Raw genomic sequence first — 25,201 nt, 5'->3', positions numbered from 1 at the left:
TCAAAATAGTTTAGCTTTAAATTTCAGACTGTTGCAAATTTTTGTGGTAAGAACTTATAGTCAATTGTTAAGATTTCACCTTCAAAACATTCGTATATTTCAGTATGTAATAATATGCTGAAATATATGATGTATAAAGTGAAGGTTGGTGCGAGGAACTATAAAGGGGGTTGGATGTGCCCCCCCCCCCATTTTGAAAATTAAAACTTTGTAAAATTACCGGTAATATTTCCGAAAATAGGTCACGGATCCCCCCTTCCCCCGGCAAACACAATTTTCCAATGGGACCCTCCCCCCTCCTGGGATGTATAGTTAGGAAACAGTATGTAGTGACAAATTCACTTAAATCTTCAGTGATGATTCATATATATGGAAGATAACACCTGTAATATGAAGAACTTGTACTCGCAGATAATCATATAAGTTCACGGTTTGAGGCTCAATCATTTCAAAAGAAGGATAACTCATTTTTCATCCAACTGCATATATGAACCTGCTACATCACTGAAGTCCCTGTCTAAAAAAAAGACTGCAATACCTGGATCATATTCATGCGTTTCTAACGGAAACGTGAACGCCTTAAGATAATCCGAGATTAATTCCACCGACTACTTTAACCTTATGACATGTGCAGGGGAGGCTAATTGCAAAGTACAAGCAAGTCTAGGTGTTGCCTTTAACCTCTAAATTTGTCCGTTGTATAACGTGTAGCTCTGACCCTTTTTCCTCAGATTTAAAGGGTTCATACTTCTAACAAAATGATGAATTATATTAATAAGATTACATGTTTAGTATCAGGCATTGAACAGCTAGAACTATTTAAGCTCCCTGTAATTTTCGCTTTTCTACACTTGTAAACAGCTTTGCCCCGGCTTGAAGTCGCCGATACACAGTTGTGTTTAAAGAGAGATAAACTTTGAAAAGTTTTTTGAAACATATAAAAGTTAATTTTTTATAAAATATAACCACTGTACATTATCTTCAAATACAGGTAGCTATTTATAATTGTACATTTTCCAATAATTGTAGGATATCGTCTTTTCCAAACACTTTCTTTCATCTATTATTTCAAGTTCACTTGTCCAGTTTTTCTCATAACATTCAGTTTCATCGTACTTAATATAGATAGCTAAATATTTAGCTAAGGTTTACGTAGTTCTTATCCCAGATTGATAAAGGATTATTGGCGCACTCAGTTACTCATCAATTTATAGGTTAACCATTTTATAAACATTCCGTCTTGGTTCTGTAACTGTTATTGTTATACTTTCATGTTAGATACTGAAATCTGATTGGTTTAGACGCAGTTCATAATCCGTTCCATTACCCTCAGCGTTAGCAAGGCACTTAGCAACGGGTAACGTTACAAATTGTTACATGCGCGAAAATTATGCGCGTACGGTTCGCCGTAGAATTCACGTTATTCCTATATAAAAGCAGTACAGTTTTCTTTAAAATGAAGACATTCAGTATAATAAAATAAATAGTGCCCGTTTCGCGTCGGTTGACAATGGTTTTCACGGGGTGTCAATTTCAATTGCTACCCTCCCAAACAGGCACTATTTATATAATAGTAAATTCTCAATTTGTTTTTAGTTCCTTATTAGACGATTTTGAATTTTGACCACATAAAAACATGGTACCAACCTCAATAAAAAGCTAACAAACTCAATGTCATAGAGTAATATTATGTATTTTTTGATTAAAATAAAAAGATGCACAAGCTTAAGATTTAAAAAGACTACGATGATACAAAAAAGTTGATCCAGAAAACGTCTTTTAGGCTACAATATACTTGACAGGAAGGAGAGAAATGCTATGAAAAAAAACGGGGATAACAGATGACCACTGGAATGTCCAGTCGATGGCGGATCGCATCTCAAAGCTTGTGGTGATTGCAGATCTTTGTTCGGGTATTTCAATATCAGTGTTGATTTGGTTACATTGGGACAGTTGATCACTCCAAACTGTTTGTCGAGGCATATCCGAATTTCATACAACCAGTTCCGCTAAAATTTACAATCAATATTATTTTTATTTTTGGACATTGCGTTCATTTTGATCGATTGTACACATTGTAATTCGTGTTTAGTTATCCAGACAACAATAGTTTATCAACTGATAGTTGAAGACAAGGAAAATGGCGTTTGTTTAAGAAATAAAGTACGAGTTTTCGTGAATGTTGCAGAATAACCGCCGAGGTTGAGAAATGTTGTTTTGAAATATAAATTTCAAGACCGAGGAGGTTGTCCTGCAACATTCACGATAACAAGAACTTTATTTCTATTCTACTAACAGCCCAGTATTTCTTCAGATCGTTTCTCCTATAGAAAGACGATCTAAGACATTTTAACGGCTGTTCCGTGTAACCCCAATGGTTTTGTTAGTAATGTTTATATGTGTATCAATCAAAGGAATCACATGCAGACGACATAATTTTTCTTTGGATTTTTAATACTCTTCACTTATTTATAAAATATCTTTGAATCACATTCCTAATATTTTAAGGGCAATTTGATACGATCATTACTACTATATGTTATATATTTTATGTAAAAACACGCATTGAAAATGTGCTAGGGAGGTCCTAGGAACAGCCGAATTGATCTCTTAAAAATAAACATTTGAGGCGATACACATCGTTTTGACTGGAACTAACACGTGAAATTGACATGGTTTTAAAAAAATTTACGGTTTGAAATTGTACTTTCATGATCAGTACGAAACAAATAGGTATTTCTGATCTGATAATTTACTGATGACGTTCGTGGTATATTGGAGAATAATGTCCGCGGCATCTCTCTGATCTCGGCAATAACTCTAGTAGAATAAAATATAATTCATAATGTATGTTTTCTGAATGCTAAGATAACGTTTACTTACAGCACACTTAGATTTAGACCATGTGATCTTGCTTAGACGAGTTGTATTACGTTTCATGGCGTCCTGGATAGATGAAATCTAGCAAAAATAAAAAAGACACTCCTAAATTAATACAATCTGAGAGAGAGAGAGAGAGAGAGAGAGAGAGAGAGAGAGAGAGATCTGAATTTCCTTTTTTTGTATTTCAACTTTTCGCTTCGGTTGAGATAGCGTTTATCAATCAAGCAAAAATGATCTTTTTTAAAACAAAAAATAGTTCTTACTGTGTAATTTTTTCCTTCAGTAACATTCCTACTTCTTAGGATTCTTAATTCAAAATAGAAATAAAATTCATAGTTTATTAAAATATGCATAGAGAAATTGATGATTTTGGGCAAAAATAGAGTTTGCATCTGATTTGTACATTCAGAAAGCATACTTGTACAAGTAAAAATTTCTTTTACAGATATGCATATATCTATAAAGACGAATACGGCAACTGAACAGACAATAAAATGTTGTTCATTTGCTCGCGAATTTTCAGAAATTTGTCATTTTATGGGCGTCGTAGATAAACAGTTATAGGACAGTAATACTAATTTAAGATTGTTTTGACAGCCATTTTTAGTTTTCTAAAGCATGCTTTGATTTGATAGTATTTTGATAGTATTTCAACATTGATAAACATGGGTATGGGGTACATATTTGACTATAATAAAGGGACATGGTCACAATTTTAGTCAAACATTTTTTTCGAATTTGATGTATACAATGCTTCAATAATGTATTCTTTATAGGCAACCACAATTTGAGTGTCATTTGTTGAGTTACGAGCTAGTTACAAAGCTTATAAGTATTTGCTATGTAAACAAAACTTTTGTTTACATTTTGAATTTTGGAGTGAAAAGTCCAGTTTAAGACCTCAAATGAATGTGTTAAACGTCAGGAACTGTTTATCAATGCTTTAAATGAATAAAAAGATAAATCAGCTTGAAAAAGATTTTTGCTGGTATATTGAACCTATGTTAGTATGTAAACAAAACAGATGCACGATCCTTGCTTACATGACAAAAAATGATGACCCTTGGTCTTGCTTATAACTGTACGTCTGACTCTTAAATTTCATTTGCATAATATAAACATGAATATATAAAATGTATTCCTAAAACATTGTTAATAAATGAAACAGAAAAAATAGAATTTGACTAAAATTGTGATCATGTCCCTCTAAGTACAATAATTCTTTTTTCACTTTTACAGCGCATATTTTACTTTTGCCATATAATTAAATAATATACACTAAACGTTTTTCGATTTATTTTATACACGAAGGGTGCGACAGATCGGCAGAGTATGCTTACTCCTCCTTTGCACCTGATTCATTCTCTCTCTTTCTAGAGGTCCGTGTTTGCTTAGAATTTGTATTTCGTTTTATGGATTTTTGAGATGGTTGACAGTTTGTTATTGTCATTTTTCCTCTGACTTTAAGTATATATTGTGTCATCAAATTATTCAGTAAGTAAAAAATCAGGTTAATCACCATCCTAACTTATTCTTCCTAAATTTATCCTAATGGATTAAAATATACTAATGATAACTTAAAAAAACAACACTGCATAAAGTATCTTTTTATTTACAGTCACATGCAGCACTGATCCTTCTTTGAAGATAGATACGATACATTGAGTGATTTGTGATATAAATGATCGGTAACATAGTGAACCTTACTCCTTTATGTTATACATCTCAGCCAATTTCACAGCTTTAGTAAAGTATTGGCTGATATTCTGCACGCCCGGTACGCTTTCTGCACAAGATCCATGCACTTTCCATTGCGTAGACCTATGATATAACAAAAATAAAACCAAACAAAATATTTACAGGAAAAAATTAACTTTTAGATGCCAGACGTACGATTTCAAATACATTTTAAGATATACACAATGACACACGTGCATGCAAAACACATTTAGAATTTAAAAACAAATACACATTTAAAACAAATGTATTACTCTAGAACAACTGTGTGCAAACTGGATATTAATGTCCATTTTATGTCATTTTTGTTTTGCATAATATTTCAGCATTCGTGTTAATATCAATTTTACGCTAATATAGAATTTTTATATTTGGATCTGAATTCGTTTAGTCGCCAACGAGACGCTTAAAATTGAGCGTCCGGGGTAACCGTTGCCATTATAAGAAAGCTAAAGATGCAAATTGCAAATTGTATCTATTTTTATGCAATAAAATAAGGTTTCGCCACTATAATGTAAGCTATTAAAGACGTTGAGGCTTCTATGGAAACACAATAGGGGCATAAATGTATATTTATTTATAAACTTCTAACTCAAGAGGAGTTACCATATATGTTTTAAAACAAATTTAATTTAAAGCTTCAGAAAGAAATGACTGTAATGATGGTATTTTGGTTTAGTTTTAGACTTGAGTATTAATGATATCAGACAAACCATATTAAATGTTTATGGTCTCAACTTTGACTGTCTATAAGAAATGACAATTATTCTCCTTGAAAAACATTATAAAGTAGCTGGTTGGTTGCTATTTAAACATAATAAATCTCTTTCAAAAGAGCTCTGTATAACCGATAATTCAAGAAAAATATTCAAATTTTTAATTGAAATATGATGTATGTAATCTAATGCTAAACAATTTATTTTAAGTGGCCGATTTTAATTTTCATAGGACATGTTTATGCGCAATCTAGTAAAATACGGTGGATTTCTTTATTAGAATTAACATTAAAAAGTAAAAATTGTACGTCTTGGAAATTTCACACACAGAATTATGCTATGGGATAGTTATCTAAATTTTCAAAGAAACCTTTGTTCCAATCTTCATTTGTAATAATTCCAATCTATAGCAACATTTTATACATATTTAAATTTTGAGATGACCCCCGCTAAAAACCAAATCGTAGAATTTAGTAATTTTACATATAAGAAAGAAAATGATATTACTAATCACAGATAACAAATTGAAAAAAAAATAGCAAATATAGTGTAGAATGACAGTTTCTTATATATTCCAATCGTAAATGTGTATGCGTCTTGAGGTGGTACCTAAAACATATAATTTACAGACAACTTTTCAAATAGTTTACAGTTGATGTATATTACACAGAATTAAAAGATAACAGTTTTGCTATTGTAGTATTTATGGAAAAAAGCCACATCGGCCTCCTACATACTTAAAAAGTACCTTACAGGTAATTTGCGGTCCACCCAGCTTCCATAGTAATCTAATCACTCACCAGAACTTTTCATTGGGTTCATTTTTGATCAGGTTTGGCCATTTTTCATTCATTTCTGTAATCACATCCTAAAATCCAAAGGAGTCTAACTTTAAGTTTTTTTGAAAAATTTAAAATCATAAACTTTCTCCATTTATTTATCTATTAAAAAAGTACCTTGGGAATATGCGACACGTCAAAAAAGTCACTACACTTTCTTGGATTTGCACCAGTAAAATTTGATGGCCTGTATATGCAATTCAACCAAAAATGCATGTAATGTTATCATTCATATCATTTAATTTAGTAATTTATTCATGGTATTACACGTCTTAAAAATATCAAACAACGCCTTCCGGTATTGCTTTCATAACTATATACTTACCATAATCCATGGATTGTCCAAAAATTCGGCATAGAAGACATTTTACACTGAAAAAAATATATATCAAATGTATGTTATATAGAAACATTGTTTACCATTTTCACTACAATATTATGTGGTGAAACTCATTCTTTTTATTTACAAAAAACAACTCAAAAAAACCCATCAATGTATAAATTTTTACAGCTATTATGTGTAAACAATGCAAGAGAACTCTATAACTTAGGGATGTTCTTGCATCATGTCTTCAAACTACATGATGATTGATATACTATTATTTTAACAATTGTTGTAACTAAATCGATGTGTTGAATTTTATATTCTCCAATGCTATTATAACTGTACTACATATTCATTGCTGTTACCAGTTTGTAAGTAAATCCATGCAATGTGCTGCACATATTCAGTTAAAGACATTCCATATATGTAATAAGATATATGCCCTACGCAATAAAGAAAGTTGAAGCATGTTAAATGGCATAGCTTAATGAAATTAAGGTTGAAAAAATAAAGAAACATGACAATGGTAAATGTTAATGTCATAGATACCCTCGCAACAATTGTTGTAACTAAATCGATGTGTTGAATTTTATATTCTCCAATGCTATTATAACTGTACTACATATTCATTGCTGTTACCAGTTTGTAAGTAAATCCATGCAATGTGCTGCACATATTCTGTTAAAGACGTTCCATATATGTAATAAGATATATGTCCCACGCAATAAATAAAGTTGAAGAATGTTAAATGGCATAGCTTAATGAAATTAAGGTTGAAAAAATAAAGAAACATGACAATGGTAAATGTTAATGTCATAGATACCCTCGCTTTATTAACGCGGCAAAACGTAACTGGCCATTGTAATGAAAATGTGAAAAAATCAAATTTTTCTGCTTCAACAAAGTCTTGGAATCTAAAAAGGACGAAAAAAGAAAAATAACCGCTCATTAAGAAATCTCAAATCAGGAATTAACGATAGAAATGGTTTGTTGTTCTTTTTCTGAAATATTTTTTTAATCAATGTATCATCGAAAGAAGCTTAATCAGTCATCAAGTATTGCTAATACTTTACAGATTTATAAAATCATATTTGATTTATTTAAAAATAATAAATGCAAATTTCATATATTTGTTTTAATTAGAAGGACTTATGAAAAACCTTAATATCCTTTAACAGCATATTTACACATACCTTATTCCTGCCAGCATAGCGACTGAGAGTCCTAATCTCATGGCATACCATACAATCATCCTGGATAATATATGAATCTGCCATCGAACAAAATGCACCTATACTACTATATCAAAATTATAGACTTGAATTTTTGGGCTTTAATACCGAGAAATCGGAAGAGCACTGTCTTTTGTTTTCTATATTTTAAACATCATTGGTACTTGAAGATTACCACTGTATTTTTATTTTTTCTCAATCAAGCTATGCAAAATAATAATCAACAAAAACTTCTTTTAAAAATCCGGATACCATCGCATTAGATTCACGTTAAATATGAATAATTTGACAGTTATTCATTATTTTTCTCCAAATTCGTTTCGGACCGATTCTTCAATGTTTTGCTACATTACGGGTATATGGGAGGTATTTTAACTGTGGTGAAGGCCTGTCCCGAAACACAGTTAGATAATTTTAACTAAGCAGAGTGTAGTGAAATAATAGCATTATTATAGGCTTAAAGCTTGAGTATTTAGATGTCAGCAATACGGTGTGTCAATGTATCTATTTCGTACGTGTCCGATATCATATGCAATATGTCAACCCGTGCACTCACGGGTGAAAGTCTAGTAATCATTGATATCAACGCCCCAAACGTGTTCCATCTCTAACTCTAAGGTAGACACTGTTTTGACAATATTCAAAAAGGTACATGTTTAACATTCATACATCAATTGATTATATGAATAATGCATCGCTTAAATTGATTGATGATAAATGTAGAAAGTGTGCAAGTAGTGTCGTTTTAACAAGGGCGTGGACTTTTGATGGGTAGTTACTATCTAGGTAGCATTTTAGAACTTATTACATACTTTAAATTCACGAAATGCCTTCAATTAATAAAACTAACAATCTTATCAGAAATATTTTCAAAAGAATCATTGAATGACACGGATACATAAATCTTATACGTGCGCAAAACCACATAACTTCCGGTGCGATCAAATGCACAAAGAAGTCCATTAAAACACTTGTTCAATAAAACACATTACATATTAATTATCCTGTTACAATACCGATCAGACCCAACCTAAAAGAAAGTAAACTCCAACTAAACCCTGGGTTTACTTTCTGGGTTTACTCTGGGTTTACTAGAGTGGACCCAGAGTAAACCCCAAGTAAACCCAGAGGGGACACAGAGAGTAAACCCCGATCAGAAGTATACCCTGAAAGTAGACGCTTACTATGTATTTGGAATATACAAGGAGGAGGAATCACAGGCAGTAGGATGATAGATAAAATACAGGTCTGCTTTTTGGGGAAAAAAACAATTGTTGCTAAAATCTTCTAGCTTTCAGTGCTGTGCATGGTATCACTTAAAAAAAATATCTGTCTTATATTGCTTTGATATCCCATTTTTATTTAAATCTTTTTAATTGATAGGTCTCATATGTCTTCAAAAACACTGGTATGATGTCATTCTGTGGTTGCAGAAGCCTAAAATTTTACTTATGACAGTCCGATATTAGAGAGCTTCTTAATATCCAGTGGAAACCAGTAGTTACAGTACTGATATCCTTAAAAATCGGACTGTCTCAGGTGAATCAGCAATGAACTGCAATGGCAATGTTTTAAGTACGATATATGCCTCAAACACTTCTGTATGAAAAAATATCAGACAGTTCTCGGTCCAAGCAGGTCTCAAAACTCTAAGATATTTTTTCGTACAGAACGGTTCTCGGCAATTATCCAATACATATCAGCTAAGGATTTTGTTGTTGTAAAACCTTAGAGTGGATATTAGCTATGAATAACCGGTATTGTTGTTTAACCATGCATGCTGCACTTTACAATTTATGTACTTTTTTGTAAGTACCATATAATGTTTGTTTTTACACGAGGAGTATGTATAAAAAATAAAGAAATGACGTATTTAAGAATTTGAACAATTTTATCTGCAGTTTCTTCCGCCACGACCGAATCGTTTTAAAACATATCCCTGTATACATTTCATAAAATATATTCTTAAGTGTTTAGTTTAATCGTATTCATAGGCAGTACATGTAATTATACTTGTTGACAGGATGTATTGGTGAGTTTAACTGGGATCAACTATTGACGTGTTTTCATAGTTTTCTGAAAACTATACAAACTTTGCTTTTATAAAAACGCCTCGATATATTTTTAATTTTTATTTCATGAAGACTTTTATTTACATAAAACAAAACCATTCAAATTTTTTTATGTTCTTCAAATAACACAAATGATAGATAGAACACTAGTTTACGTTTGCCTGAGAAGCATTTATGAGAGTAAATTTTATATTATGAACTATATTAATTTATAATTTTAAGGGTTTATTTTATCTCTGAATAATGGTACTGTTCATCTTATATATATTGAATTTTGTAAAGCCTAAATAAGTTTTCAAAACAAAAATTGATAAAGAAATGTATTTAACAAGAAGATTATCACTTATATGAACAAAATGTTTCTATTAAAGGCATTGCAAGAAGAACAAAGACAATATATAAACATTTTTTTAATTTGAAAGTTACATGTAAATCATGTTTGAATGCGGTTTTTTTTCAAATTCCATTTATGAGATGTTAATCAAATGTCTTAATTTCGAACACATAGATTGTTTTAAAGCTATACACGCTATAATTTGCGTCAATTTTGAATGACAGTGAAAACGCATGTGTTTGTCTACTTATAAAAGTTATCCTTAATCTGTAAATTACAAGGGTGAATTCCATCTCGTTACAAAGATATAGATTTTTAATTGTTTATTTTCCTGCCAGGAAAATATACATTTTCATGAATATTGATGAAGGAAGAGCAAACCGACCTGATTGCGCATGTCCGCGGAGAACTAGGTGGTCGTTATTGTTTGCCTAATTAAATATCCAACTTGATTTGTTAATTGCTTAACAGTTGTTAAATTGAAATACATACATGTATAATGAGTAAAATACGCTTGTCATTCATGATACCCTTACTTCTGCATTAACATTTATAGGATCTATAAATAGCACATAGGGGAAAAACACAGGTCTACGTCATTTTTTTAAAGGAAGTATTCATATCTACTCACAGGCTTGTATTTTTTTCTTTTGTTTGTACTCGTATATCGGACAAATTTACGCTTTACTGAAAATATCCTTTCCTTTGTGAAACTATCACAATTATGAAGATGTTGACCCTTCACCAGTTTTGGTATGATAGGCTAAATTTAGCTGTCGATATCACGTGATAGATTGATATTCACGAGGAGGCATTACTTTCCTGGCAGGAAAATAAATATTTTTTATTGTTTAATATTTGATACATTTGTTACGTGATCGAATTGAGCATTATAATTAACAGAATAAAGGTAACTTTTATTAGTAATCAAACACATACATTTTCCCCTTTATTCAAAATTGACGCAAATTATAGCGTGTATAGCTTTAAAATAAATGGTTTAAAAATACATTACCTTAATTAGATTCTCGGGTATCTAAAATTCCTAAGAAAAAACTTCAATCCAGCTTTTCTTTCTTGTTGTAATAAGCGTATGGTGACTACAGTATTATCTGCTCGTCAGTATTAATTTTGTTTCACTCCTAATATACACTTAAAAACATTTATCACTACGTGTGATGAAATCCTTCCGCGTAGTTTGCTTATCTAATACTTAATATTTGTTTAGCGGTAGTTTGTGCAGGTTATGCCATTTTTGTCTCACATGTGTAGAAATGTTACTAATAAACACAGATAAAGTGCTTTAAGTGATCCCAGGGCAGGAAGAATAATTGTATGAATTGATAATTCCTTGATAGCTACCGTGTTTGAAAGTTTTATTAACTACACACATTATGCATTCTCGTTCTTTTCTTAATTTAGATCTTGGACAGAGTGTCTTCACACGTCGAACTTCATTTAATTTTTGGAAATAGGAATTCATAATATGTACGAACAATTTTAGAAAATTGTTACTGAAGCGGTTAAAGCTGCTTGGTCCGATATTATATCAAATATTGTGCACGTTTTTAAACGATGGTTATGCTTTGTATTTTTATAATAATAGACATTGCAGTAGTTTTCCTGGTCAATTACGCCAAATTTCAATGAAAAAAATCATGTACAAAACTTTTTAACAAAACAAACGACATAAATAGGGTATCGCGTTATTTCGCCTCATGTTAAAATTCACCCCTGACGTCGAGAGGGATATGGTTGTATTACAACTTTGACATCGCTATAAATAAAGGTCGTGATGTTCAGACAAATTACAAATAAACCTGTGTACGTTTTGTTCGCTAATATTTTCTGAAGTTTGCTTTGTTTACAATCAATGCATAGCATGCAGGTTGAATAGCCCAAACCATTCGGGGGACTAAACTAAACAGTGCCCTTTTCTAAACATCCCTTGATGCAATTTGGTTTGTTTTTTTTTTTTTCGTTTGCTCAAAGAGGAATTATTTTCATTTACTTTAAATATTTCTAATTTTGAAAGAAGACCGATTCTGCTAGTGTAAATAGGAAAAAGTCCATACCTTTCTAAGATAAATGGTTTGTATGAAAAATTATTTGATACTATAATAACAAAAAAATCGGACCAAGCAGCTATAAACGAAGAACTGCGTCAAAATGGTTTTAACTAATAGTATTTAAAAAAGAATCACCCGTTGATAAAGCAAGGAATTATCACACGGGAAGGATACCCCACACGTATGGGATTAATGCTGTGTAGAACTAATATTGTATGGGACTAATGTTGTATGGGATTAATGTTGTATGGGACTAATGTTGTATGGAATTAATATTAATATGGTCAACAGTCAAGTCAAGACTATTTCCCCAATATTACAAGAAAATGTTGTGCTACAAATCTAAACTAATTGATTTTTAATAAACTAAACTTGAGTCCAGATATTGTATATCAATAACTCTATTCATCAATAAAGGTTCCGAGAGATAATTTTGAGCCATTTAGTAATAGTACCAAGTCGTTAGCATATTAAAATTTTTAAAGGTATCCAGCTTGTGTGACCGATGATTCTATATTACATTGAAAAATAGATGACCATGATTTAATGGATGTTCCAAAATTTAAAACAATGTAAACATTTGTGAATAAAGTATAACAGCACTTAGGGACATTTAAAAATTGCAACAAAATAAATGTTAAAATTGGCATATTTCTTATAATTGTAGGAATTACCAATGTCTTAACTGCAAACTTATCAACTTTAAGTATTTACATAATATAAAGTTCCTATTTACAAAGAACGTTTTCATAAGCAGGAGTCATTACATTTTCTTGTACCTCCATATTTTAATGAGGACGCCCATATTTTAGTTAATATATAGTCAGTCCATGTTTGTCTATTGTTCTCCTTTAAATGGTAGTTGAATATTTATACATATAGGCTAATGTTAAACAGAAAAAAACCCTTTTCTTCTACGTTCGCGTTCTATGTTGTAAACGATATTAATAGCTTGACCTGTTGAATATTATAATTCACCACGTGATTTCTAACCCTTGGTTACATTGTGAATACAAGCTTAAGACGCCCGTATTGTGACGTATAAGTATCATGCATTCCAATGATAGTACCGCTATTCTAATTTTAGACCACTCATTACAGTGTTAGAACAACCCTCCATGCATATTTATGAGTCTTATTTTTAATCAAGGTATGACAAGTCTAATTCAAGAAATTTGCAGAGGAGTCAGAAAATAACAAATTCTTATATTGCAATTTAGTTTAAAACAAAATTGATAATAAATCGTAAATTTCTATTGAAAGTTTACCAAACTTATTTAATAAATGACTTGAAGTAAACTTAAGTGATAATAAACAAGGCAATACAGACCAAAAAGGATACAAAATACAGTGTTAAGTGCAGTCACCCTTTTCATAAAACAGTATCAAATGCTTTAAGGGGTCACGATTTTGGTCAAATTTTATTTTTCTGTTTTTATTATTTAAAATGCTATAGGAATGCATTTCAAATGATCAAATGAAATATTGAGTGCCAGTCGATGAGTTTTACGCACGATACAGGGCTCACAATTTTTCGTCACGTAAACAAGGCTCGTGCCCCGTTTTTGTTTACATAGGTTCAATATACCAGTAAAAAATCTTTTTCAAGCTGATTTGTCTATCTTCTTATTCATTTTAAGCATAATTAAACAGTTACTAACAATTAAGACATTCATAAGAGGTCTAAAACTGGAATTTTCACTTCAACATTCAAAATGTAAACAAAAGCCGTGTTTACCGAGTGAAAAAATGTCAGCTCTGTAACTCGCTTATAACTCAACAAATGACAATAAAATTTTGGTTGCCTATTAAAATGCCTTACTGAAGCATTGTAAACATTAAAATCGAAATTTTTTTTTTTTACCAAAATTGTGACCATGTCCCTTTAAAAAAAAACAACTAATAATACACAAGGGATGTCATTTTTATCTGTATATTGCATTAGGTCATACGTCAGTCTGGTACAACAGATCACAGATATACCTTCCTGATATATAGCCTGCTTGATCGGGAATAATGATAATATCAAACACATTATTATTCATTTGCAATTTTTATTGTATGAATAAAATAAAAACGTACGCCACCCACGCATTTTTAGAAATACGACAAAGCACCCAAGCCTACTTATATATTTTGTTTAATGAAGATGATTTATGATTCTTATGATCGTTTAATACTTTAACTTTTATATAGTTAACTTCATGATATCTTCAATAACAAGTGTACACTTAGGGCACGATGTGTCGATGTGCAGTGGCTGTGATAATGCCGCTTGTTTTGCTTTAAAAATGATTCTTGCAGGTCAGGCAATGATGTGCTATTTGTATGCTGTAAGCATTCTGTAATAAATAGTTAAAATTCACAAAGCATACAATATATGACCATGTAAGACGAAAATTACACAGTATAGAGTTGTAGTTCGTTTCCATCACTTTTCACCAGGCGAGAGTTATCTGATTCTGCTGTTCTTTTTGGTCTTGTTTTTCATTTCTTTTGATATGCATAAATGATAAAACCTAACGCTGTGGATGTAATTATAACTAATGTTGCAAGCAAAATCATCTTGTAATTGGAACTGCTTGAAGTAGGTCTATGTGGTGAACAATAATTGTTCCGTACAGAGTTTGTGACATTTGTACAAGGTGTTTTCTCCGAGTCGTCTTTATGAGGGTACTTTATTTTACGACATTTTTTAGATGCATTTGGACAATCGATTACGTCAAAGATTCTGTCGAAGCATATCCATATTTCCGACAGCCATCCAGGCTAGAAAGTATAAATCAAAATATTTTATATTTCAAAGTCATGCAATTGTGTTCAATCATCTCATTACATATTTAGATTGAATGATACTCTTTAATCATCTACAATTGTAATATGTTAACTTTAAAGACAGTTGACTGATTGTTGTTCTCCTTGATAGATAATCAATTAAATGCCGATGTGTTGATACTTGCAGCACAACTTGTGTTGGTCCAACTAATTTTCGCTGTTTTTCCAGTTCTATTCATCATGGTTTTCTGTACATTTTCAATCTAGTAAAATGGTAAAAAAAGGGAGACCGTATATTAAAAAAAAACACATTTTATCAATTCTTACACTGTATGATTCATGGCCGTAATGCATGTTTATTTGATAATGAAAAGAAAACAAATAGGCTACATTAATTCTAGCTATGCTTTTGCACTGTTTCCGCGTTTTAATTAAATGCTGTTAAAAACTGCAATTGTCGAATCTTTGTTCAAAAAAGAATGCCTATTTGCTCTCGCCGCCCTGAGAGGGGCGGAGACAATGATATATAGAATGATTTACATGGTTAGTGAATGCTTTCACAAGATAGAGTGTTTAAAATTCTGTGTCATGTAAGCAAAGCTAGAGCTTTGTAATTTTAACATCAGTGTATGTTGCTTTGATATAAATTTTAAAAAAATTCCAATTTTGCTGTATTTTGTTTAAATTAACTTTTAAATATATTGAAAAAAGAGTTGCCGTGTTTGACAAGAGTCATTTTGTCAAAACAAATGTAATTTTGTTACTTTTCTATAGTGTTAAAAATATAAAAATTGAATTTTGTTTGCATAACAATAAATTTTTACATTTGTATCTTCCTTGTAGCCTCGATTTTAACATTTAAATATGGTCAATCATTAAAAATACACAGCAAAATCAATTTAAATTAAAAAAATCAATAAAACACAAAATGTTGATTTCAAATCATATCTAGGTCCCTTTAAGATATTTCTACAAAACATTCGCTGTGCACGATTTCGGCATAGTATGCATACGCTTTATAAACCCAGTGAAAACGATGCGAAAGTAAATAGTTATTGAATATACTAATAAAAACTGACAAGAGGAATAACAATGATTAATGCTAGTTGCACTCACCAAGTAATATTTGTCTGTCGTGATACCACTGTTTTTAAGAATTCTAAATTTAATAATAAAAAAGTTAGGTTTGTTTTTGAATACGACGTAACTTTGCTCATAACGAACTTCAACTTTATTTTTTAAAATACAGTCAATATTATCATAATGTGATATCAAATTGTATTTTACTCTGTTATATTATATAATCTTGCAAGCTCTATAGCTTTGCTGAAATAGTGGCTAATATTATCAACCCCGTGGACCTTCGACGCACATGATCCATGCTTCCTCCATTGCTCAGCCCTTAGAGAAAATAGAAGCTTTATATTATTAACACAAACATATTTACTTTCAATAAAATGTCATTCCTTTTATTTTTTATAATGTTTACATTATACATTATTTTATTCGAAAAAAGAATGTAAACAGAAAGGGTTTTTTTTTTTTTAAATTTGTAACAATAAACACTTTAATCAATGAAAATGAAATGAGTTGAAAAACGCATTCTTTGGACAATACAAACTATACAAATAAAGGAGAAGATACAGTTTCTTCCAATAAATGCCCTAAAAGTCAAACTTTTTATAATCTCACGAAAAAAAACCCAGATATACAATACTAACACAGGTCTTTAAAAAGTACCAACTGATGCTTTTTAATCTGTATTGAAAAGAGAACTGAATGCAACATTATATCATATTTCAAAGACGTAGTGAAAATCATAAAAAAAATGGTATATTTTCTCATACTTTTGAAAGATGAATATGTACCAACAGCTGTCGTCAACAACGAAATTATGATATTTCATATAATATCACACAAGAAAGTTATGATGTGAATTTTGCTGTGGGCAATGCCTGCAAACATCACCATTTTATCAAAAAGCTACTTAATTGATGTTTTTTGCTTATTTTGATGAAAAACATGGTAAAATGCACTATTCTATGACGTCATAATTACCCTTAAAGTCAAATCAGATTACTATATTAAGTAATTTTCATTTTTAAGTATTATTGTGTAAAAAAAACTATTGTCTTAATAAATGTTAAATTTCATTTTTTTTCTGTGATTAAATAAATCAACAAACACTTGGGGTGCTTTCCATTTAACCGGCATCGCCGGATTTGCCGGTGTTGCCTTCGTCGCCGATTGCTGGAACGCGCGTCGCCGGCGAGCGATTGTGGCAACGCAATATACCGTTGCCGATTAGGAAACAATATGGCGTCGAGGTTATCATATTCTACAAAACCAGTATTTCTAAAACTACAATTTGTATTACTACATTGAAATACATTAAAACTGCAAATAGCCAAAATTTTTGGATCAAATTTTAAGATAGGTATCAGTTTTAAGCTGCAATTGTCATCGTTGGATCATTGTGACGTTGCCAACCGTTCCATTAACGTCGCCATTTCCCGATAAAGTCGCCGGCAAGGCAACGTGAATGGAAAGCGCCCTTGATCATGAAACAGGGCAAACTATGACTATAACTGAAACTTAGTTCTTCGTTAGCAACAATAGAAATTCAAACCAGATAAATGTCAGAAAAGTAGTTTACCAGAATTTTGTGTTGTTTTCATCAGTATTCAGATTAGGCCAAATCAGTTCCAAACTCTTTCTTACATTCTAAAGAGAAAGCATCATTTTAAACTTTAAAACCAAATGAATGTGAAAATAGTAATAACATCGATAAAGGTATTATGGGTACATTCAAAAGCAAAAAAAGAAAAAAATAATTTTTGTATTTTTTTCGTATTTGTCATTTGCTATATTCATAATTATATCTGTAATTAGAAGGAGGGGTTTATGTGTTTGATCCTTTTAACATGACTGATAGTCTATGTTATAAATAAACGAAACATACTTGAGGTATTTGCTGAGCATCAAAGTTGTTATTACAGCAAAGAGGGTTATTTTGTTTTGATTCATTTGATGGCCTGTAAGTGAATATTAAATTGCAGTCATATTATAATATCATGATTAATGTAAGATCAAACAATTTTTTTTCTTCAAAATTTTATTGTTTGTTAGTCAAACAAAATAATTAAGGGTGAAGTAGAAATTTCCAAATACATGAACAGTATCTATTTAACGAACCGATGACACACATACCACAATCCATGAATTGTCCAAACCTCAGGCATACTATCCATGTTACACTGTCAATGTAAATAAAACCATTAAACCATACAAGTGTAGAATATCACAAAGATGCAAGGAAATTGTAAGAAAATGCCAAAGATTTTAAATTTTTAATTAATATAGATCAGATATATCACACAAACCTTATCAGAATGTATCTTGCAATATGAAATTGGCCATTGTAAAGCAAAGGTGAAGTAATCTAACTGTTTTGCTGCATTTGCTTCAAGGTATCTACAACAAATATTATTTCTAAAAATAATCATGTGTATTACACATAATATGCGTCAAATGCCTTTCATGAATGTAACTTTAGAGTCTATTTTCCTATTAAAAAGACTGATACCTACACTTCAGATAATTCCCCTTTTCTGCAATACGTGTCACTCAGGTGACTTAATGCAATTTGTCTTCGTCCGTCGTCGTGCGTCTTGCGCTGTGCGTCGACAATTTTACATTTTTAACTCCTTCTTAAAAACTACCACCCTTGGGGTATACAGCATCTTCGCTAGCCAAGGGTTTTCGGTCCACTTTGCTCCCCGTAAACCCTTGGCGGATTTCATTACGAAAACTCGGTGATCTGGTGGTGCTATCTAGCGAGCAACTTGAGTTGCGCCCCTTGCATATATACATTTTAATCGAATTAAACAACGGGTTATATACACACTACAGTATTAATACAACTTAAAAACATGCTGACTACCGAATGTCGGAACATAATTAACGATGCTATTGAACATGTTAAATACGAATAAAGTAATAACCAAGGGAAAGCACAGAATGTTTTATTCATCGTGTTTTGTAAGGACCGGAGTGAGAAAGTCGCCGATTTATATGAAAGCTTTCATGCCATAAAACCAGGTATCGCTCTCGTGAATATTGCGGACCAAAGAAATTAAATAAAACAAAGATCATTGAATCTTTAAAAGCAATAACCATAAGCAGGAACGTATATACTAACGGGATAGGCAACTTCTACATTCGCCATGTTTACTTCCCATGCTGATCACGCGAGCCTTGACACGTTTGTAGAACTACATGTTCAATCCCGATAAAATAGATTAAAGCGATCTGGTTAGACCATCGTTGGAGAAGCACTGTACTCGAGAACTTGTGTCTCAACTTGTTTAAAGCACCGAATGTTTTTAAAACCAAAGATCCCACATGTGTTTCTTTTAAAGTTTATATTTACATGCACTGTGATTGGATCAGCTACTCACAGCTGCAGCCAATCATAAAGCGGAGCTTGTCACCGAGCTTTCATAATGAAATCCGCCAAGGGTTTACGGGGAGCAAAGTGGACCGAAAACCCTTGGCTAGCAAAGATCGGTATACAGTTATTTCATGCATATCTTTTACAACTTTATGCTATGCTATTGCATGCAATTTTAATGGTTTGCTTCGAGATTTCAATGCAATGCTAAGAGATTTGTATGCTTTACTTTGAGAAATTGAAATGGAAATGAAATGCTTAATGATATGGTATGCTATGGTACATGTATGCTATGAGATATGAACGAAAACGCCCACATACACAGAAGAGTTCTACACATTTCGAAGTAAAATAATAAGAAGCCGAAGTTTACCACTAAATTGCAATGTGAACATTCATCATTTTTTCAAATAAAAATATTAAAAACCTAGTTAAAATAATGTTGTATGCTATGCTATGGTATGATATGACGAATGAGATTCTATGAGATTGTATGCTATTGTATGATGTTCTAATCATATGGTATGAGATTTCAATGCTATGCTATACTATGCTATGGTGTATGTTGTAAAATATATGCTTGAACTGACTATATGCAAAAAAAAGCCAAATTTTCAAAAAATCTTCTCTTCTGCTCTCACACATCCGCGGAAAAAACTGAATGCATAGTTATGATTTCCATGAAGCCATCTACCAAAATTGTGTAATTCATGGCCCTGGGGTCATGGTTTCAGGCTCCAGGGTGGGGCCACTTTCGCCATATAGTGAAAATGTATTTAATCTTTTCTACTCCCCTATATATTCGAATAAAACGTAGTGCATGGTTATGATGTCCACTGACTCCTCTACCAAAATTGTGAAATTCATGGGCCTGGGTCAGGGTTTTAGGCTCTAGGGTGGTGCCACTTTGGTCATATACTGAAAATGTATCAAATCTTAGAAATCTTCTTTACTCCCACACATGTGGGGAAAAAACCAAAATGCATGGTTATAATGTCCACGAACTCCTCTACCAAAATTGTGAAATTCATGGCTCCTGGGCCAGGGGTTCAGGTCGTAAGGGTGGGAAGGGGGCAATATGGCAATATAGTGTTTATGCATATTATGTTTGAAAATCGCCCTCTTTAGAGACACAGAACACAGAATAAAAACTAAATGCATATTAAGAAAAAAAATATCCTGTCATCTTTAATAATATTTCATGTCATCTGCATGTAAGGCAAGGGCTATGGCTTGGAAGGGGTGTATGTATTTGTCTCATTATTTTTTTCTGCTTAGGAATTTCTATGAAAGAAATGAGTTAATTTTTATGTTTAGAAAAGAAAAAATAGTAAAGCTGCCCATCAAAGTTATCGATAAGATATTATAAAAGCATTTGAAAAGAGTTCATGGAGAAGGATTATAATAGTTAATAGAGTTATCTTACCTTGTTTCTTCATAATGGAGAAATTTTCTTTGGTTTGTTCATATTTAGTAATTAATCATTAAATATAATGTAACTAAGAAGTTGTATGATCAAAAAAGTTTTGCAAGTATTTTTTTCATTTGAAACAAAAACAAATTTTAAATTTTTTTTTAAATAAACAAGTTGACTTGTTAATAGAAAAGCAAAAAGTAATATACTAGCCACCTTGTTTTAGTTTATCTATGAAAACATTGAAACATAAATACTAATTTGTAAGTTAACATTCCTGGGATAAACAATTTGAATGGAATCTGTGCACCTTTCTGTAGTATATCATACACTCTATTACGAGCTCTAAGTCTTTTGCTAAACTATAGGGTTTAGAGTCCTTTTCAAAAGTTTTCTGGTAGGGAGGTGGATGGCATTACAGTATAATAATTTTCTACTCCATAATGAAACACAATTAAATGCATTTATGAGACTCCTTGACAATTTTGTTCATAGGCTTTGGTACGCAGGTGACCGTTAGAGCCTATTGACCTCTTGTTTGTTGTTTCTTTGTTGTGTTTATGAGATTCACCTAAGCCTAAGTCTCGTGTGATTATTTTTTGATCAAGTGATTCCGCAGTCCGTCAAAGGCGCTGTCGTTGTTCATGCTGTAACCTGTCCACAATACCATTTTCATCTTTTAAACCATTTAGTTTATTTCCACTTAATAAGACATTTTTTTAAATTTTAAATCATATTTCTATTCTTAGCATTATCAGCAAAGCCATGATTAGCAATGAAAAACTAAATAAATTCATCAGGAAATGTTTCTTCATGTTTTTCTAGTTTACTTCCTAATAATTTACATGTATCATTCATAAAAGTAATTGATTCATACCTGCTTCCAAAAAGTACTATAACTAAAAACACCATTCCTTGTGAAAACAGTGTATCCATATTTGATAATCATCAGTATATTAGAAAACCTGTATAACAAAAATAGTTTGAGATTGTTTGCAACAAGATAAACATTTATTATTGAACGATGTTTTTCTAACCACTTTACGTTTTATAATAATAATACAAAACAGGGCATTTAAACAAAACTTATATGCAGAGAGAGAATATGTAAACAGAAAAAATGTTTTGCTATTATAATTGTTGATATTGGATAAGAAAAAAAATAGCGAGTGATGAATTTTTTTGCAATTGTAGAGATAACATCTCCAGTAAACCAGTGTACGTTTTATATGAGTGTTCCCTTTATATGTCAGTATGTCAACATTTACATCTTAAAGTACAATAGTTGCATTAAAGCACCAGTCATTTTTCCAAACGCGACCAACGGTTGACGGGTTTTGAGTCGGACATGGGAGTATTCGGGCGACTCGGCATTTCGTCATCTGTTATCTTGATCAAAATCAAGGTCGACCAATATTTTGTCCGTCATGCGAAATTATAATTTTCTGCGTCGGTTGTCAATTTCTATACAGCAGTCGTTGAATAGTCAAACACGCAACCAGCGATCATCAACCGACCATCAACGGACATTGTTTTGTCTGACGTCGGTTGTACGACATTTAGGCATTTGGATTATATTTTAAATGTCGATATTTTTCTAGCCACATCGTCCTATTTACACATTTCTGGGTTTCTGTTTATCAAACCCTGTATAATCTATGTTAATGTTCTTTGGTGTTCATTCAGAATTGGCATGTGATTAGCCTAGCATTTTGCGCTTTTTAAAATGAAAACATCTTTCATGGTAGCATTTTGAAATCATAGGAGTTTTAAAAATGTAAAATGTGTGCATATCTCAAGCATTATTTCCATAAGGTTTCTGTAAGGTTAACTGTTCGAAATAAATTTCAAAATTATACCGTAGGCAAAAAGTACCAATTTCTGCACTCTGACTGATTTGAATATCAAAAACTCAAAAGTATTTTTGAGTAACATAATCTTGCCTTTAACCATGCATATGCTTAGGAGAAACTTGCAAGGGTATTAATGTTTACATTAGGTATATATGCATCATTCTGTTTAAAATTACTAGAATGAAAACATGACAATAACAAACCGTCAACCATCTCAAAAATCTATAAAACGCAATACAAATTCAACGCAGAACAACAGAGACCTCTGAGGTCAAAATAAATCAAGAGATAAAGGTAGGATCAGGCCCCGGGGCCCTAAAAGTTAGATGAGCTCACTTTTGATCTCAGTCTCACTTTTACAAAAGGAACAAATAGTGAAAAAGTGAGGCTGAGATCAAAGTGAGCTCGTCTAAGTTTTATGGCCCTTGGGCCAGGTGCCTAGGAGGAGTGAGCATCCTCTGCTGACCGGCCACTTGTCGTAATCGGGAAAAAAACGGAAAAGTCCATAGACAATTAGGTGATTAATTATGGTCTAACAATTAGTATGAAAAACGTCAGTCAGCATATGGTTAATAAAGAGTTATCCTAACACATATGTATCGCAGAGACGGTAGTTGTGGAGTAACGTATTGTCTTGTAATGTTGGCATGGTTACCGAAGAACAGGTTCGAGATATCCCTCTTATTTACTAAACGAAGTACGGAACTTACATGTAAATACAGTTTTGAATTACTCTTCCTTGTCCTATTTAATGTTTTAAAGACCTGATGACATTGTCGGATATCAAATGCGGATCGCTACTCTGATACCCCCAACAAACTGATATTGTTGAGCCCTTAAAAGATAATCAGTAAAGATCTTAACATTTTTATCAAGGTCAAGATCAGTAAATGAAAGCTGTCCACAATTTTATGAAATTCAAGATTAAAATTCTTTCAATGATGCTTTTAAAAAATAGCTTTGTTTGATAGGAGCTTACCTTTTATTAAATGCAATGAAAATCATGTTTAGAACTGTCATTTCTAGACGGAAATAAGTAACAAGTTTCGGAGTTTTGTCATTTTTAAAAAAATTATGTTATATATCTAGAATGCCTAAAGTTACCCCGAAACTTTATAAAACAAACACGTACTTTTGTAATGATTTGATTTAAAATGTCAACAGTCTGTTTCATTTTCAACTAAACTTCTGTACGAAAAGAATTTAAAGCAATAATCAATTATGACGTCATAATGGTTCTAGCATCAAAAAATACACTGGAAACATTTACTAGATCATGACCGTAAGAGGATTAACCCTTTAACAGGATTATTTATGACATCTTTTACGGTACTACACATTAGTAACATTTAAATGTCATATATAAGTTTATATTATATTGTATAAGAAGCTTAGTGAACCTTGGATAAATCGTATTTTTTAAAATATGCACACTCTATGATGATTTTTACAGGACTTCAACCAACCTTGAAGACGGAGATATTTCGTCGGTCCATCCTTTTAGATCGATAACTAATGTTTCAAATAACAATTCCGAATAAAAACCTTTAATAGAAAATAACCTAAAATATAGAATGATATCGTGTGAACCACGCTTACCTTGGAAGTGATTCTCCAAAAATAACTCTCTCTAAGGTTTCATTTTCCTTTTAAGTTTCCCTGTAAGGCAATGTATTATTATCAATCAGGTAACATGTCAAAGCAATGGCTAGTTCCATAGCGCCTATGTTTAACCAGCAACGTTCTATTATTGACAGACAATCTTATCAAAACGACCTCATCGATTACAGCATAATTCGGCCTTCCTTTTTATATAAACGTTTAATGCATTCCAAGGTATTCTGATTAGAAGCAGGCTTAAGTTTTAAACTTTTTTTTTTACTTAACCTGTGAAGAAATGATATCATGTATAACAATACTTTACCCTGATATTCTAATTTAGGTTAGAACTCATGAGTGCGTTTTACAGGAGAACTTACGACTTACAACCAAATTAATGAATGCTAATTAATCACAAACTTGTCAATGTTTTATTCTTCTGGCTGTAAAATATAATGATGGGAATTGAAATAGTTGCAACCAAATGGTCTTTAAAAAAATCTGTTCATTTATGATCACTCTAAGAGACTGTAAATCAGTTATTTTGTAAAATGCAGCCCAGCATTATAGAAAGAAGAACAATCCTATTAGATGATCATTCCAGAACTTAAACAGACATTCCTTACCAAGAAATAATATCAGGCCATCTTTCTAGACTAGCAACTTGTTTAATCAGATGATAACTTTGAAAAACAAATTATAAAATAGAACCCCCTCCCAAAAATGATATCGTGTGAACATATATAGCTTACCTTTTCATAGATTTTCTGAAAATAGCTTATTTTCAGTTTGATTATCCCTTTATTTTTATCTAAAGGCTGTATACAAATCAATAAGATAACATATCAAAGCAACGACTTCCCTTTAGAGCGCATTAATTTATACACAAAGACATTGAGT

General features: G+C 31.7%; 2 protein-coding genes across 5 annotated transcripts; both read right to left on the bottom strand.

Annotated features, from left to right (window-relative positions):
- Positions 1-1,677: 1,677 nt before the first annotated feature.
- On the bottom strand, positions 1,678-11,445 carry LOC136269619 (ribonuclease Oy-like). 4 transcript variants are annotated; one of them, XM_066071815.1, is made up of 10 exons: positions 11,154-11,421; positions 7,694-7,770; positions 7,324-7,414; positions 6,501-6,547; positions 6,293-6,362; positions 6,137-6,204; positions 4,591-4,704; positions 3,147-3,189; positions 2,884-2,961; positions 1,678-2,009 (listed from the first exon to the last, which is right to left on the bottom strand). In XM_066071815.1, exons 2-10 carry the CDS (start codon positions 7,750-7,752, stop codon positions 1,785-1,787), a joined length of 795 nt encoding a protein of 264 aa, XP_065927887.1. In that variant the 5' UTR covers positions 7,753-7,770; positions 11,154-11,421; the 3' UTR covers positions 1,678-1,784. The 4 variants fall into 4 exon arrangements, 3 of the variants coding, with proteins under 3 accessions (XP_065927887.1, XP_065927885.1, XP_065927888.1); XM_066071813.1 differs by having other exon boundaries at positions 7,694-7,753; positions 11,154-11,419; XR_010709488.1 differs by lacking the exon at positions 3,147-3,189 and having other exon boundaries at positions 1,867-2,009; positions 7,694-7,753; positions 11,154-11,445.
- Positions 11,446-15,088: 3,643 nt separating this feature from the next.
- Positions 15,089-19,278, bottom strand: LOC105343474 (ribonuclease Oy-like). Its single transcript, XM_066071812.1, has 7 exons — positions 18,366-19,278; positions 18,193-18,239; positions 17,945-18,017; positions 17,639-17,706; positions 16,270-16,383; positions 16,099-16,141; positions 15,089-15,245 (listed from the first exon to the last, which is right to left on the bottom strand). The coding sequence occupies exons 1-7, from the start codon at positions 18,486-18,488 to the stop codon at positions 15,138-15,140; spliced, it is 576 nt and encodes a 191-aa protein (XP_065927884.1). The 5' UTR covers positions 18,489-19,278; the 3' UTR covers positions 15,089-15,137.
- Between the last annotated feature and the right edge of the window lie 5,923 nt (positions 19,279-25,201).

Source organism: Magallana gigas, chromosome 9, assembly GCF_963853765.1.
Source record: "Magallana gigas chromosome 9, xbMagGiga1.1, whole genome shotgun sequence".
NCBI lineage: Eukaryota > Metazoa > Mollusca > Bivalvia > Ostreida > Ostreidae > Magallana > Magallana gigas.
The sequence above is the reverse complement of the archived record's forward strand: the minus strand, read 5'-3'. Positions and strand labels throughout refer to the sequence as shown.

Coding starts and splice junctions, on each gene's coding strand:
- LOC136269619 (XM_066071815.1), bottom strand. CDS start 7,752: ATGATTGTATGGTATGCCATGAGATTAGGACTCTCAGTCGCTATGCTG. Junction 6,548..7,323: donor GCCGCGTTAATAAAGCGAGG/GTATCTATGACA, acceptor TATTTTTTTCAG/TGTAAAATGTCTTCTATGCC. Junction 2,010..2,883: donor GGTCTAAATCTAAGTGTGCT/GTAAGTAAACGT, acceptor TGTAAATTTTAG/CGGAACTGGTTGTATGAAAT.
- LOC105343474 (XM_066071812.1), bottom strand. CDS start 18,488: ATGATTATTTTTAGAAATAATATTTGTTGTAGATACCTTGAAGCAAAT. Junction 18,018..18,192: donor TGGACAATTCATGGATTGTG/GTATGTGTGTCA, acceptor ATTCACTTACAG/GCCATCAAATGAATCAAAAC. Junction 17,707..17,944: donor ATGCTCAGCAAATACCTCAA/GTATGTTTCGTT, acceptor CTTTCTCTTTAG/AATGTAAGAAAGAGTTTGGA.